The 15,885-nt window shown below is 34.9% G+C and overlaps 1 protein-coding gene across 1 annotated transcript in view; it reads left to right on the top strand.

Annotated features, from left to right (window-relative positions):
• SEC24A (SEC24 homolog A, COPII coat complex component) overlaps positions 1-15,885 on the top strand; it is a 65,153-nt gene extending 49,268 nt beyond the window's left edge. The window contains exons 17-23 of the mRNA XM_043983986.1: positions 4,011-4,121; positions 5,042-5,217; positions 6,593-6,730; positions 7,788-7,892; positions 8,043-8,135; positions 11,332-11,435; positions 12,097-15,885. Coding sequence (XP_043839921.1) covers positions 4,011-4,121; positions 5,042-5,217; positions 6,593-6,730; positions 7,788-7,892; positions 8,043-8,135; positions 11,332-11,435; positions 12,097-12,211 — 842 coding nt within the window. The 3' untranslated portion in view covers positions 12,212-15,885. The remainder of the gene's footprint in view (positions 1-4,010; positions 4,122-5,041; positions 5,218-6,592; positions 6,731-7,787; positions 7,893-8,042; positions 8,136-11,331; positions 11,436-12,096) is intronic.

Genomic DNA, 15,885 nt, shown 5'->3' with positions numbered 1-15,885 from the left:
GACCTCAGACACTTGACACTTACTAGCTGTGTGACCCTGGGCAAGTCACTTAACCCTCATTGCCCTGCAAAAAGACAAAAAAAAAATCCATTAGGTAGGGGGCAACTAGATGGCACAGTGGATAGAGCACTGGCCCTGGAGTCAGGAGTACCTGAGTTCAAATCCGGCTTCAGACATTTGACACTTTACTACCTGTGTGACCCTGGGCAAGTCACTTAACCCCAACTGCCTCACCCCCCCCCCCAAAAAAAAAATCCAATAGGTAGAAGAGAAATTCTGAGTACAAAGGAAGAATAAAGATCATTAAAGGAGACAAGTGAAAGGCCTAGACTTGGACAAAAGGAAGATTATTTCTTTATGGGGGGTAAGATGGGATATACAGAAATAAAATAACTTTTTGAGTTTAACAGGGTGGGAAAAGGAGGGAGTCTTAATTTGTCTCAGTAAAGTTAGAAGTGTTTATGCATGTTGGAGAAAGGAAAAGGAGGAGAGTTCTAATAAGAAAGTTTGCAGTAGCTATATGAGGATTGTGTTAGGAAGTAGTTGATTGAGGACTGAGAGTCAGCATTGAATCCTCTTAAAATGAAAGTCAGTTATATTGAGCTTGGTTGAGAGTTCTAATTCCCCTCAATATGGAGAAAGACGTCCCTTGTTATGTTTTTCAAAAAAATAATTTCCTGGGGGTTTGGGGTTTTTTGTTTGTTTGTTTTTTGGGGGGGTTGGGGTTTTTTTGTTTGTTTTAGTGAGGCAGTTGGGGTTAAGTGACTTGCCCAGGGTCACACAGCTAGTAAATGTTAAGTGTCTGAGGCCAGATTTGAACTCAGGTACTCCTGACTCCAGGGCCAGTGCTCTATCCACTGTGCCACCTACCCGTCCCTCCTGGGTTTTTTTTTTTATCCTCGGTTATTACCTTATATTTACTATCTTCACCATACCTTTTTAGTATGTTTCCAATTTTCATTTCCTGTTTTTCTTTTTGATACCATCCTTCCCTCTATTTTTTGAGCATCGGGAAATGGAATTTGGAACCATCCCCAAATTTTTGGAGTTTTTTTGATGCCCTACCACTGAATATCAAATAATAAAAATTGTATGTATTGATTATGCTAAGCCTTTTCCTAGAATAGCAAATCTCTTAACTGACTTTTGACCATATTTGACTGGTTCTATACAGCCATAAAGAAAAGGTCCCTATCAGCAGGACTAGGTATGTAATTGGCAGGAATTGAATATAAGTAATTTATGGAAAGATAGGCATTAAGAACTCCTTGATCAGTCACCCTGTTGTCTGATGAGGGCTTCCAAAATTTTCAAGGGATTAGATTTCAAAATATGGTAATAATAAAGGGGTTGGATTAGTTAATATCTCTAAGGTCCTTTCTAGCTCTAAATCCTATATGTCAGAAGTTCTCAAACTTTATTATTTTAAAATAATAACTAGGTTTCTTTTTTTTTAAATGTAATTTGAAGGGGCGGCTAGGTGGCGCAGTGGATAAAGCACCGGCCCTGGATTCAGGAGTACCTGAGTTCAAATCCGGCCTCAGACACTTAACACTTACTAGCTGTGTGACCCTGGGCAAGTCACTTAACCCCCATTGCCCCGCAAAAAAAAAAAAAATGTAATTTGAAGAGTGGCATAATTTTACATTTTTGCAAATTTCTGTAATGTTTGGCTTAATAGAAGTTGGCTAGAGTCTCATATCTACTCCTGCATTTAATCTGTTGTGATAATATTTTGGTTGAAATACATAAAGAAAATCTGATGTCACAAAGATATGTTGGAAAGGTGTGTATTTTACTAATTTTTTGAAAATAATTGTGGATATTCTTCTTTGATAGTACACCAAAACTCAAGAAATGGTCGTGTTTTTGTTTTTGTTTTTTGGTGAGGCAATTGGAATTAAGTGACTTGCCCAGGGTCACACAGCTAGTAAGTGTCAAGGGTCTGAGGCTGGATTTGAACTCAGGTACTCCTGATTCCAGGGCTGGTGCTCTATCCACTGCACCACCTAGCTGCCCCGAAATGGTCATTTCTTAAAACTTAGCTGCAATGTGGAATCTGAAACTGTAATTATCCTTTTGTACTTTGTTACATAAAAATCCATTGGTCTATCTTATATTATCAATGTATCTTTTACCAATAGATGATTTTGTAACAGCATACATTTGGTCATTATTGGCTCACTGAATTATATAGTTCTTCCAAATGGACACATTTCATATGCAGTTTTTTTATTTTATTTTTGTGGGGCATTGAGGGTTAAGTGACTTGCCCAGGGTCACACAGCTAGTGTCAAGTGTCTTTGACCTGATTTGAACTCAGGTCCTCCTGAATCCAAGGCCGGTGCTTTATCCACTGAGCCACCTAGCTTCCCCCAAGCTGCCCCCATATGCAGTTTTTAAAAAACCAAATTCATTTATATCACCTGATCACCTCAGAAAAATCTCTTAAGTATTGGGAAGCTGTCAAGCTCATGGATACAGGTTTTCCAGAATTTAAGAAAATATCTTCCAAATTCACCTCTGTATAGCCATAGTTTTCTTTCAAGCAAAAAACGATAAAAGCGGCTTGTTCAGTGTGCAGCTGAAACAGTTATACCAGTGCTTTTCCTCAAGACAAGCAATCATACCTTAGTATGTAGTGGAGGAGCTTTATGCATACTTTCCATTTTGTCATATAAAATGTTAAAAAGATGTATACTTGGGGCAGCTAGATGGCGCAGTGGATAGAGCACTGGTCCTGGAGTCAGGAGTACCTGAGTTCAAATCCGACCTCAGACACTTAACACTCACTAGCTGTGTGACCCTGAGCAAGTCACTTAACCCCAATTGCCTCACTAAAAAAAAAAACAAAACAAGATGTATACTCAAGGGTCAAAATTTAATAATTGTCCTTGCTTAATTAAGGACATTCTTAAGTGAAATTGTCTCTTTTGTTTGATTGTTTTTAACTACGATTGTTTGATGAAGAATTCAGTGATTACTGGTACAGTTTGGTGTCACTGCTTTGATTCACGCTAAGGTGCCAGCACTGGTGCCTACCATTACATTTCCATTGTTTCCTTCTGTTAGTATAAATATCAACACATTGTTCCAGGATAAACCATAAGATTCAAAAAAAGTTATTTAACACTTTGAATATTTCAGCATCACTTATATTTGCTTCCAGGCATTCCCATAAAAAGGATCTTCAATGTTTGGCGGGCACTGATGCAAGTCCAGCCATGTTTGTTGATGTGTCCATTTGTAAGGCAAAAGTACAATTCTGCAGATTAAATGTTAACTCTGTTTTCGTGTTTGCAACTAAATATTTAAAATTTATCTTACTATGGAAAGCACTACCCCTTATGATTGCTTTTGTACCTCCAAAATTTTTATAAGAATGGCTTATGCATTGAGGATATCCTTAAAGAAAATATAAGAAGGCCTTTGCTTAAATTTTCTATACTAGACTACTTTTTCACAAACTAAGAAATGCAAAGCATAGACGATCTTATTGTATCATTAATTTCAAGAAAACAAAATGCGGCTTTAAAGGCTTGCCTCAAATTTTTTTTCCACACATAAAATCAAAATTATATAAGATTACATGACAGATTTGACCATGGAGATAACTTCTTCATTAACCTGCTAAAGTATCAACAACAACCAAGGAATGAAAAAGAGAGGCATTCTTATTTAAAGAGTTCACTAGGATCATGGGAAATGTTCCAGGTGATATCCAAATAGAACTCTTATGGTGAGTTCCTCTAAATACCATTGTTTGTGTTGTAATGACATTGAACCTTGGAACACCACCAAGGACACTCAATAAAATCTATAGAAATCAGCTTAACTATCCACAGTGGATAAACAGCATAAGTTGTAATTAAGTAAAAACTTAAATCCTTTATTTTCTTTTTAAAGATTCAGTAATGTCTCTAATTCTAATCACAAGAATTAATTTCAGTCCCAGTGTCCTATTTCTAATTTACTTGCCTCATACCTTTATTTGCATTTCTTTCCCAAAGGCGAAAGGAGGATTCGTGTACATACTATGTGTTTACCAGTAGTTTCAACACTGAATGAAGTCTACCTTGGAGCTGATGTTCAAGCAATTTCAGGATTATTGGCCAATATGGGTAAGAGTAGTTGATAACCTACTATAATAATTTTCTAGTGGTATGATTGGACAAACCCCCAAATGGTTGTTTTTGGAGAATACAAAGGCTTTCTTTTGTATTACCAGATCATGTTACCTTCCATAGATTATTTAGGCTCCCTCCATAGACAAGTTTGATATTAAACTTTTTTCTTTTCTTTTCTTTCTTTCTTTCTTTCTTTTTTTTTTTTTTTTGTGAGGCAGTGAGAGTTAAGTGACTTCCCCAGGGTCATACAGCTAGTAAGTGTCAAGTGTCTAAGTCCGCATTTGAACTCAGGTCCTCCTGAATCCAAGGCCAGTGCTTTATCCACTGTGCCACCTAGCTGCCCACCCCCAAAACTTTTTTTTTTAAACAAAGATCCACATTGTATTAATAGTAGCTAGACCTATCTATTCTATTTTTCCCCTCCTCCATATTAGTTTTTTATCCTTTTCTGCTCTGGGAAAAACTGCATAATTTGTTTTTTTCCAATTGCAATTCTATCAGTTCTACTTTTAATAATGCATGGTTACATTTTCCCTATCTTTATTGCTTTTTGGGGTGGGAGGGCAAGGCAGTGAGGGTTAAGTGATGTGACTGTCAAGTGTCTGAGGCTGGATTTAAATTCAGGTCTTCCTGAATCCAAGGCCAGTGCTTTATCCACTGCACCACCTAGCTGCCCCTGTCTTTATTGCTTTTAAAAGTGTTTTTCTTCTGTGGAACCCAGTAAAGAAGTTATGCCCACCTACCTAACTCCATAAAGTGTTAACAACATATTAGTTGAAGTTTACTTTTAAAAAAAAATAGTGCCTCCTTATCCCACTCTCCAAAAGAGGCTCTTTAGGAAATTTAATTTTTTGATGATCACCCCTAACACTGATTGTGTAACTACTATAATCCTTCCTTTTTGTTCCCCCCAGCTGTTGACAGATCCATTACTGCCAGTCTGAGTGATGCTCGTGATGCCCTAGTAAATGCCGTAATAGATTCTCTGTCTGCTTACCGCACTTCAGTCCTAAGTAGTCAGCAGCCTGGTCTCTTGGTTCCCTTTTCTTTACGTCTCTTCCCACTTTTTGTGTTAGCTCTTCTTAAACAGGTAAGAATGAAATGGAAAAGTTAAAGGAGACAAATATCTAATATGTTTCATATTAATGATTTTAATGTTTTCTTTAGCAAATGTTCTTACTTTGCTACTCTTTCTATATTTTCTATTCTCACTTTTTATGAAGCTCAATACCAAGTATCAGAAGTCTCAACATTGTCTATGAATTTTCAGATTGGCAGTCCTTAATCACTACGAAAAAAATTCATTTTACCTTATGAATCCATCACAATTTATATTTCTGATGAATTGGTCAATACATGAATGATTCTAACAGCCCCTCTATTTTATCTTATCTTCAGTATTGTGGTACTCCTCTTAGACCACAATTTACTTACTTGTCATTATGTTTGTATTCAGCTTGCTTTTTTCATTGTGACCTTTGGTCTACTAGTTCCAGCCAATTAGCTTCGCTCATTGACCATCAGGTCTAACTAATCTGGGCTCCCTTCTGTTCTCATCCTTCTTTAACCTCAGTAAAGTTGCCATTGGTAACATCTTTCCCCATCCCAACGCTCATTTCCCCCATTTAATTCTTTGTACCTTTTTTATCTTCTATAACACTGTACAGGTTTGTTTCCCCTAATCCTATGGCAATACTCTGTTCCTCCTTTTTGCTACCCTTGTCACCTGTCAAACCATTACATATATACTTTTCTGGATCCTCCTTTCTTTGTGTATTTGCGCTATCGATCTACTCATCTGAATTAAACTTTTATCCTGTATGTGAGAATCCATGTGCTCTGTCTTGAGTTCTTACCTTCTCCCATTTCTTTATAGCCTATAACTTGGATTTTTTGCCTTCACCTAGAGCTTAATATGTAGCCATTTAATTCTCTGTCCTTCTCCTATGTGCACTAAAGGATCCCCATAAAGATCTGCTGACATTTTTGTCATTTACATGTAGATACAAACATTTGTATATGTATTGTGTATGCATTTTATGCTTGAACTGTCCTTTTCCTATTCACCACCTTAATTTAGGTCTACCACCTATAACTTAAATTGTCTGCTTTCTTTTTCTCACCTTCATGTTTTCTTCTGTCAGTTCTATCAAGAGCTATGAAGCTCCAATTTATTAAATCATCATAGAGAGACAGATAAAATGGCTTATATTTTATATACATGAGGATTATTTATCTGATGACAACATATAATTCATAGTAATTATAGGACTGTGACTACTAAGCATTGTCAAAATTTGACTTACTGATAAAGCTAATTCAAATAAGTAAAAAAACAAATGGCCAGTACTTTCTAATGATTCTTATCAATGTTAAGTCTTGAAAAATAGCTCTTCCATTGGTGTTTAGCAAATGAAAGTAATTTGCTTTTTGGTGTGGGGGGATTTGATATGTTCTGTTTACAGAAATCATTCCAAATTGGTACTACTGCTCGCCTGGATGAACGTATTTTTGCTATGTGTCAAGTGAAAAATCAGCCCCTGGTTTACCTCATGCTTATGACCCATCCTAATCTATACAGAGTTGACAATCTCTCAGATGAGGTAGGTTACTTTCTTAATAATGAATCCAAAGAAGAAATGAAGAAGGATTCATTCCATTTATTGTAAACTTAAAATTTCTACTGTGAAGACTCAGAATTTGGTTTAGTGACTCATTTAAGGAATATTTCAAATTATAGCTGTCATTTAAGAATTCCCCCCAAAATGAACTGATTGGAAAGAAATGTGCATTAATAATCAATTATTTAATTGGTATTGTAAGGTCACTCATTGTAAGTTGTTCTAGTAAGGTCCATGAATTAAGGAAAACGGATTACAGAGGCTATGGCATTAATTTCCCTTAGAGAAAATGTGATAATTGTGATTAATGTTTGTAAAGACATCCCAAGTCTAATACAGATATTTTCAATAAACTATTTCCTTTCCATGTAATTAAAGGAAGAAAGGTTATTGACATATGATAGAGTTTATTAGGAATTAGAAAACTCTAATGATACTTTTAATAGAATTTTAAAATTTTTGTTGAAATAGTAACCATAAGTCAATCCTGTATTTAAATTTATTAGATTTAATTAACTAGACTTACTTATAATTACCACTTCTGGTTTTACTAATTGCATGTCACACTATAAACATTTACTGATGCTTTAAGTTGATAGTGGTTTCAACTTGTTAGGATAGAGATGAATAGCAGCAGCTGATTTTACATTAGAAGATACAGGGGGTAGCTAGGTGGAGCAGTGGATAAAACACTGGCCCTGGATTCAGGAGGACCTGAGTTCAAATCTGGCCTCAAACACTTGACACTAGCTGTGTGACCCTGGGCAAGTCACTTAACCCTCATTGCCCTGCAAAAAGAAAAGAAGATACAATAATTTCAGCCAACAAAATTGTGTGTGTGTGTGTGTGTGTGTGTGTGTGTGTGTGTGTTTCATTTCCTGCTCCTTGAAGTCTGGAACTTTGATTTTTCTCATTATATCCCCTGAACCTAGCATAGTCCATGGCACATAGTAGGTAGTTAATAAAAGGCTTTTTGATTATTGATTTAGAATCTTTTCCTGCTGACAGCATTGTGATTTTTTTTCTTTTTAACCTTTAGGGAGCCCTCAACATCAATGATAAGACTATACCTCAGCCACCTATTCTGCAGCTATCTGTAGAGAAGTTGAACAGGGATGGAGCTTTTCTTATGGATGCAGGCACTGTAAGTACCCATGTTCTGACTGAATAGGATAGTCATACTGTCGTACATTTAGTCATAAGTCTTAAATAGTCACTTAAAATAGTAAATGCTTGAATGAGCAGATTCAGTATATTAATATATGCCAAATGAATTTTCTTCCTTAATTGCCAGGTAATGATGCTGTGGGTTGGAAAAAATTGTGGACAAAATTTTCTCAGCCAAGTTCTTGGAGTTCCAAACTATGCATCTTTACCACTCAATATGGTAAGAATGTCTCAGTGTAGTATTGTAACACCTAAAGAGAAATTCAAAATTATACCATATTTGTCTATTTTAAAATCAGAAAAGAATCATGCTTCTTTCTAAATAGTAAATGTTTGTTTCAATTAGAAATGGTTTCCAACAGTACAAGTTGATAAAAATTTAAATTTTTTTAGATCATTTCCTTTAACTGATGTGTGACTATTTCTCATATATTTAAAATAAAGGTACATGTGAAACATAGTATGAGATATTAGGAAACAAAACAAAAAGAAATTTATCTAGTTACTATTTACATCTTGAAATTCCTTTTACGTGTGGAGAATTGTAAGAAAAGTTATATACTATTATCACCTCTTTCAGTGGATCAAAATTTTACTTGCTTTCTGTTTTTTGGAGGTTTTTTTTGGTGAGGCAATTGGGTAAGTGACTTGCCCAGGGTCACACAGCTAGTAAATGTTAAGTGTCTGAGGCTGGATTTGAAGTCAGGTACTCCTGAATCCAGGGCCAGTGCTGTATCCACTGCGCCATCTAGCTGCCCCACTTGCTTTCTGTTTGAAGGAAAGAAGTTGGGTAATTACATCAAGTAAATATTTACCTCAAAGTTAATGACCAGATTTGAAGCAGTTATGCAACTAAAATTTCAGAGGAAATTTGGAGGAAAGGTAGTATAATCGAATTGTGTTTAATTCAGATAGATGCTGTAGAATCTGTGAATCTCTCTAGTATTTTCAAGTCAATAATATATAATTCCCATCATTATAGAACCTGAATGATTTCACCACCACTATTTCATTATTAAAACATGGATATTGGATGATATACTAAGTCATCCAGGGGTCTATGCAGTGTTCAATAGGACTACCTTGGTGTGAGACCTTACCAAGCCCTTTTAGAGGCTATTCATCTACCTTTTGTGTCCACCTGATTCACCCAAGTCATCTGTGGCTTGTATCAAGAAGCCGTAGCATGCACAGAAGCCACACCCTCGTAAACAGTCTTGGCAGATGGGCTAAATAAACCAGGGTGAGGGTAACCAACAGGCCTCAAACCTGTCAGTGAGTTAGAGATTTGTCTACCCTAAGCATGTGAATGGGCAGATGAAAACAGTTTGTTCCAATGGCAATGAAAGTGGCTGAAGCAGGCAATGTAGAGTCCTCAGAGGTTGGTCAGACATTGAAGATGCCAAGGTTATCCACGACATCCAGGGCCATTGCCAGTTGTCTTGACTTTTGTCTTGCCCCTGGACTTCGATGACTCTGAAAGAAAGAGGGTGACCACTTTGTGCAACCCTACCTCACTTAAGTCCAGCTCATTCATAAGTCAAGTCATCACCCATCATGTCATTGGTCCTCTTTAAAAACAAAGGACAAACAATAAAGTCATTTCAGAAAGCCAGTAGGTGCTGGCATTTCCAGTCTCCGGAAAAACATCTGAAGGTACTACATATACTGAAATAATACTGAGCAATTGAAAATGGTGATCCTATTTGTAATATAGCCTTATGAGGAAATTATTTACTGAATGAATCATTTGTTCTAGATTTAATAGCTTTAATAGATTGAAAATGAGTATTCTTTAAGGTAAAGAATGTTATATATATATGAATATACATGAAAAGTATATTCATGACCCCTATTACTGTTGATAGTACCACCATCCTCCCAGTCACCAAGCCTTACAACCTAGGTAACAACCTCAACTAATCACTCTCTTTCATTCTTCTTTATCCAATCAGTTGCCAATACCTGTCTATTTTACTTTAGTAACTCTGTCTCTCCTATAAGTTTCCTTCTTTCCTCGGATACCTCTGCTTCAAATACTCATCACTTCACACCTATATCATTACAATAGCCTTTCAATTGATCTCCTTGGCTCAAGTCTCTTTCCTACTCCAATCCATCCTCCATTCAGGTGTCAGGTTGATCTCCCTAAAGTGAAAGTCTGACCATATACACCCCCTACTTAACAAAATCCAGTGGCTCCTTATTCACTGAACTTTAGTGGCTCTCTATCACCTCCAGGATCAAATATAAAATCCTCTGTTAGGTATTCAAAGCCCTTTATAATTTAACCCTTCCCTCATGTTTCCAGTTTTCATACACATGTACACAGACATTTACAATTTTCAGTCCAGTAACACCGACCTTGCTTTGTCCTCAAACAAAATACACCATCTCCTGGCTCCATGTATTTTTTTTTTTTTAATTTTTATTTTGCAGGGCAATGAGGGTTAAGGGTCACACAGCTAGTAAGTGTCAAGTGTCTGAGTCCGAATTTGAACTCAGGTCCTCCTGAACCCAGGGCCGGTGCTCTATCCACTGCGCCACCTAGCTGCCCCTTGACTCCCCGTTCCTGAAATTCTCATCTTTACCTTGTGGTTTCTTTGGCATCCTTTAACTCTCAGCAGAAATCCCCCTTTTTACAAGAGGCCTTTTCTTTTTCTTTTTTTTTTTCTCTTTTTAAATTTTTTTTCTGTTTTTTCATCATAGAAGTATTTTATTATTTTCCAGTTACATGTAAGGATAGTTTTCAACATTTGTTTTCATAAGATTTTTAGTTCAAAATTTTTCTCCCTTGATCCTTTTCCTCCTCCTTCCCCAAAACAGAAAGCAATCCAATATAGGCTATACATGTACAATCACATCAAACATATTTTTGCATTAGTCATGTTGTGAAAGAAGAAGCAGAACAAAAGGGGAAAACCTCGAAAAAGAAAACAACAAAAGTAGAAATAGTATGGTTCAATCTGCATTCAGAGTCCACAGTTCTTCTTTCTGGATGTGGAGAATATCTTCCATCATGAGTTCCTTGGAATCATCTTGGATCATTGCTCTGCTGAGAAGAGCCAGGTCTATCACAGTTGATCATCACACAGTGTTGATGTTACTGTGTACAATGTTCTCCTTGTTCTGCTCACTTCACTCAGCATCGGTTGACTCAAGTCCCCAAGAGGCCTTTTCTAATTTTCCTTAAAGCTTAATACCTTCCTTTTCCAAGTCTCCAGTTTATCCTGTGTATATTTTTTTGTACATATTTGTTTATATTTTATCTTCTCTATTAACTTTGAGTTCCTTGAGAGTAGGAACTGTGTTTTTGCCTTTGTTTGTATGCTGAGTGTTTAGTGCAGTGACTGGAACATAGAAGGAGCTTATTAAATGCAAGTTGATCTATTGATTGGTTGATCTTTGTTCAACAGACATACCTTCCAGACCTTGATACTGCAGAATCTGCCAGAATAGGAAGTTTCATCTCATGGCTTAGAGAACATAGGCCGTTCTTTCCAGTACTTTATGTAATAAGGTGAGCAGGATTTCTTTTATTCCTTTTTCTTATTTGAGCATGGCAATTGTACCTTATAAAAGCTTGACTTTTAAGTCATAGATGTTACTGTAATAAATTACTGCAAAAATACAATTTAGAGTAATAAAAAAGACAGTGAACAAGAAAGTTATTCATCCTATGGAAGATAAATATTATCTTTGTATTTATATCAGTCAACTAACAAGTATTTATTAAGTATCTAGTATATGCTGGCCCTGGAGATATGATTACAGTGAATGAAATAATCCCTACTTGCAGGAAGCTTCCATTTTAATAGGAGAGACAACTGACACATGGTATATACAGAGTAGATATAAAGTTGTTTAATAGTTTAATAATAATAGAACTCTTCAATATTTAAATAACTTTACACTTAACAGTTTTGTTAGCATATTAGGCCTGACAATTCTAATATCTATCTCTTTAAGTCATGGGGTTTCATATCGTAGAATTGTTACTTAAGAAAAGCATCTTGAAATAAATGTATACAAGGTATAATAATGATACTTAATAAAATAATTTAAATAGCTTATGCTAGTTAAGAGCTTATTTGTAATTATTGTTGTTTATATTACGATTGCTATTGTTATTGTCATTATTAAATGAAATCACATGAACATTTTCTCATTTTATTTCTTAGGGATGAGAGTCCAATGAAAGCAACTTTCCTTCAGTACATGGTAGAAGACAGAACAGAATCTGCCTTATCATATTATGAGTTTCTCCTGCATGTACAACAGCAAGTGAATAAATGAAGAATATGGATCATCTTTTCCCAAGGAAAATCACGTGTTGAGAACACTTGAGCTTGTAATGCCCTCTTTTAAAAAACTTTTTTATTAATTTTGTGGCCTAGTATGATGGTTAAGATATTTTCACTGTGATTTCAATAAACTACAGCAAATAATGGACCACAGAAGAAAATCAAACATGCATCTAAAGATGCTGTATTTTTCAAATCAAAATATATCTAAATATGATTGGGCACTTTTTATTTGCTGCCAATTATGTTTGAATGGTTGTAGACTGAAGTAAGTTGAAGATAATATTGAGACAAAGTACATCTTGTAAAATAAAGACTTCTTTGTTGCTCAAAATATATATATTCTTATTTTTTATTTTTGCTGAATTTTTTGCTGCTACAATTAAAACCTCACGTGACTAAGTGTTGCAGGGAAGTTATATCCACTGATAAGACCTTTTAAAAAAATATATAAAAAGTTTAATCCACTTATAAGTCAATGGATGTTTGAAAACCTTTGTTGTTCCCTCCTTTTTTAAGGAAAAAAAGGGGGGGTTATCTTGTTAAATAAAACTAAAATTAACTTTTTCTGGGGCAACTAGGTGGTACAGTGGATAAAGCACTGGCCCTGGATTCAGGAGGACCTGAGTTCAAATTTGGCCTCAGACACTTACTAGCCGTGTGACCCTAGGCTTAACCCCAATTGCCTGGGGGGAGGGGGGGAGGAAAGAAACTTTTTCTTAGTTCAAGAGGGAAATATGAAGTAGTACATTCAAGCTTTTAAATCCATCAGTATTCTTTATACTTGAAGGACAAAGCCCTAATGCAACAAAAACTATAATTGTTTATCTGATTTGGCTACAGTAGGACTGGACTCTGTATTCAGCCTTGTTCTGCATTGAAAATAATCTGAGCTCAGTAGGCATAAATACTCTTGTGATTTTTTTTCCTAATAAGGGAAAGGAGTAATGCCTGTATATTAGGGAGATGTGAATCTTTAATGCTCTTGATCCATTGTAAGTTCTTGTTTGATATGTTTCTGATTTCTTCTTGTATTTCATCAACTTTCTGGCCTATAATGAACAATAAATATATTCTTTTGATAAGATATGGATGAATGAAAGAAATCAAATGTTTAATGTTGTTTCAAATGCACCTGAAACTTAAGGTAACTTTCAGGAGTATGAATGATGGCATTGGAAATGGTGCATAAGTAATTTTATTCTTGGAAATTAAAATCTATTAAAGCATGAACAGATGTTTGATTCAGTGGATTTTTTTTTTAAGTTTTCATAAATTTTAGTGACATTAATATTTTTTTAAAGGCCTGGTTTTAGGATTTGTTCAGAAATAATGGGTTTCAGTTCAGCAAAGGAAATATTTAAGCCAAAACTATTCAAGGCATTTTGTTTACTTATTTAGTCAACGTGCATTCATAAACTATAACACAATGGCAAATATTAATAAAGAATTTGGCTCAAGGATTTTTCACAAATTTATCCTTCCTTGTGAGTAACAACTCATTAGTAAATGAAGTTTCCTTTAATTAATACCTAGTAGAAGCTTTTTATTTTAATGGAATATAAATATGTTTACAATGTTGGCCTAGGTTGATCAGCAAATGAATAGTAATGGTTAAGATTTACATCAGTATGAGCTGTACTTTAACTGAGTTGCCTTGATACAAGGGGAAATAAAAGAACTTACCTGGGAATAGAGCTACTGTTTTCTGTTGGATCAGAAAAATTTAACATATTTGTATTATTTTTAAAGAGACCTAAGCAGTGTCAGACTCTGTTCTCAGTGTTCAAGTCCATTGTACTGGAAGCTTTGTGAAAGATGTTACCAATATGTGATTTATTATTTTATTCACTTGGTGTGTGGTAGCTTTCAAATTATAACAAAATAGGGGTTTTTTTCTGTAATAAAATTCATTTCACCATATCATGTGTTGACATTTCTCAAAAGAACTAAAATTCTTATAAAAATAAGAATTGTACATTATTTTAACTTTTAAAACCCTTTGAGGAGTTAAAGAATCTTCCAGGGTGGGAGGTACATCCTTCTAGGGAGAGAAATCCTCCTTGTGCCTCAAACATCCCTACAGGGGAAATGGTTCTTATTTGCTCAACATGCTTTGTTAGCATATTTCATAAATCTCTTATTTTTTTAATTCCTATTTTAGATATTTTCTAATTTATGTGTGAACTAGAATGATTAGAACTTTGAATCCATGGGTCATAATGAATATTCCATTTAGGATTCTCCATGTTTGGTCTGTAATTTCTATAAACAGTGAATGAATGAACCCTCCTGGAGGTAGAATGCTTTGGAAATGTTGATATTTAAGTAATTATTCTTTGCAATATGAAATTTTCCTTTTTAATTCTATTCCCAGTAGTGGGCACATGACCTGCTGTTTCATCTTCTATTACATTTTGATGTTGTAAAACAGTCCGATATTTACACAATGCCATATTTTTCAATGTAGCTGTAAACTATTAGAAATGCTTGCATTTTCTATAGCTCTACAACTGCTAAAGGTAATAAGCAAGAGCAAGTTTGTTACCTGTTTGTGAGCAATGACAGTCCTACCACAGCAAATGCACTCTATTTTTCTAGTTTCTGGGATTTTTAAAATAATATATCTATAAGTTTGACTTACTAGTATTCAGTCAAAAGCAGTAATCTTAATTTGCATATATTTTCATTATTTTTAATTTAATATATTGAATCTAATAGACTGTTCTGCAATAATTAGAATAAAATTTATTTTATTCATTTAACAATAATCAAAGATGCATAACAGCTATTATCTAGGGGACCATCAAATGTGATTTTATGTTCTTGTTCTATATTACAATGTAATCCTTATAGTAAATTTTAATTTTGTAAAGTAGTGTATAATATTGTAACATTAAATTCTTCTCAAACCCAAATATGTATTGTTCTTTAGTGTGATGTGTTAAATCTTGCCCCTTTGAAACATTAAGAGCCAAGATTTACTTGTCCTCTTTTTTTTATAGTTTGTAATTTTCACTGTAAAAAGACAAGTCATTTGTAACACATGCAAATCCTTATTTTATCTGTACTAACTTATCAATTTGGCTACTCAATAAAATTAATTGAAAGAGCTTATAACAGATGACCAATCATTTGGATTGATAGATGCACCATACTACAAAAGAAACTAATCTGTGTCATGTTGCACTATGTTACATAATATTATGTGTGTGGGAAACAGCAAAACTGAAGGAATTTTGAATCTTGCATCCAGGTTTGAGAGTTAGACTGTTATTTCCCATTGACTAGAGTACATACAAGCTTTGTGTCCAAGCTCCATTTGTAAAATGAGAACACCAAGCTACCTCAGGAATGTTAGGGTCAAATAAAAATTGTATACTAAATGCATTGAAAACATTGAGTAGTGTGATAAAATGGCTGTTTTTTTTTTCCTTTAAATGTATTAATTTGGCCATCTATACATCCATTCACACACACACACACACACAACCCGCCAACACACTCGTTTTACCAGGGCTAGTCATTCACATTCTCAAAGCCTGGGCCAATCTCTTAAGACTATATATACATTGCTGAGTAGCTATTGATCTTCATTGGTATAGGAAATTTTCCCACCAAGATTTCCTTATAGCAATGAAATTTCAGGCTGGGGCCAACAAAATT

The sequence above is a fragment of the Dromiciops gliroides genome, chromosome 2 (assembly GCF_019393635.1).
Source record: "Dromiciops gliroides isolate mDroGli1 chromosome 2, mDroGli1.pri, whole genome shotgun sequence".
NCBI lineage: Eukaryota > Metazoa > Chordata > Mammalia > Microbiotheria > Microbiotheriidae > Dromiciops > Dromiciops gliroides.
Note: the sequence above shows the minus strand (reverse complement) of the source record. Positions and strands in the feature narration are given on the sequence as shown.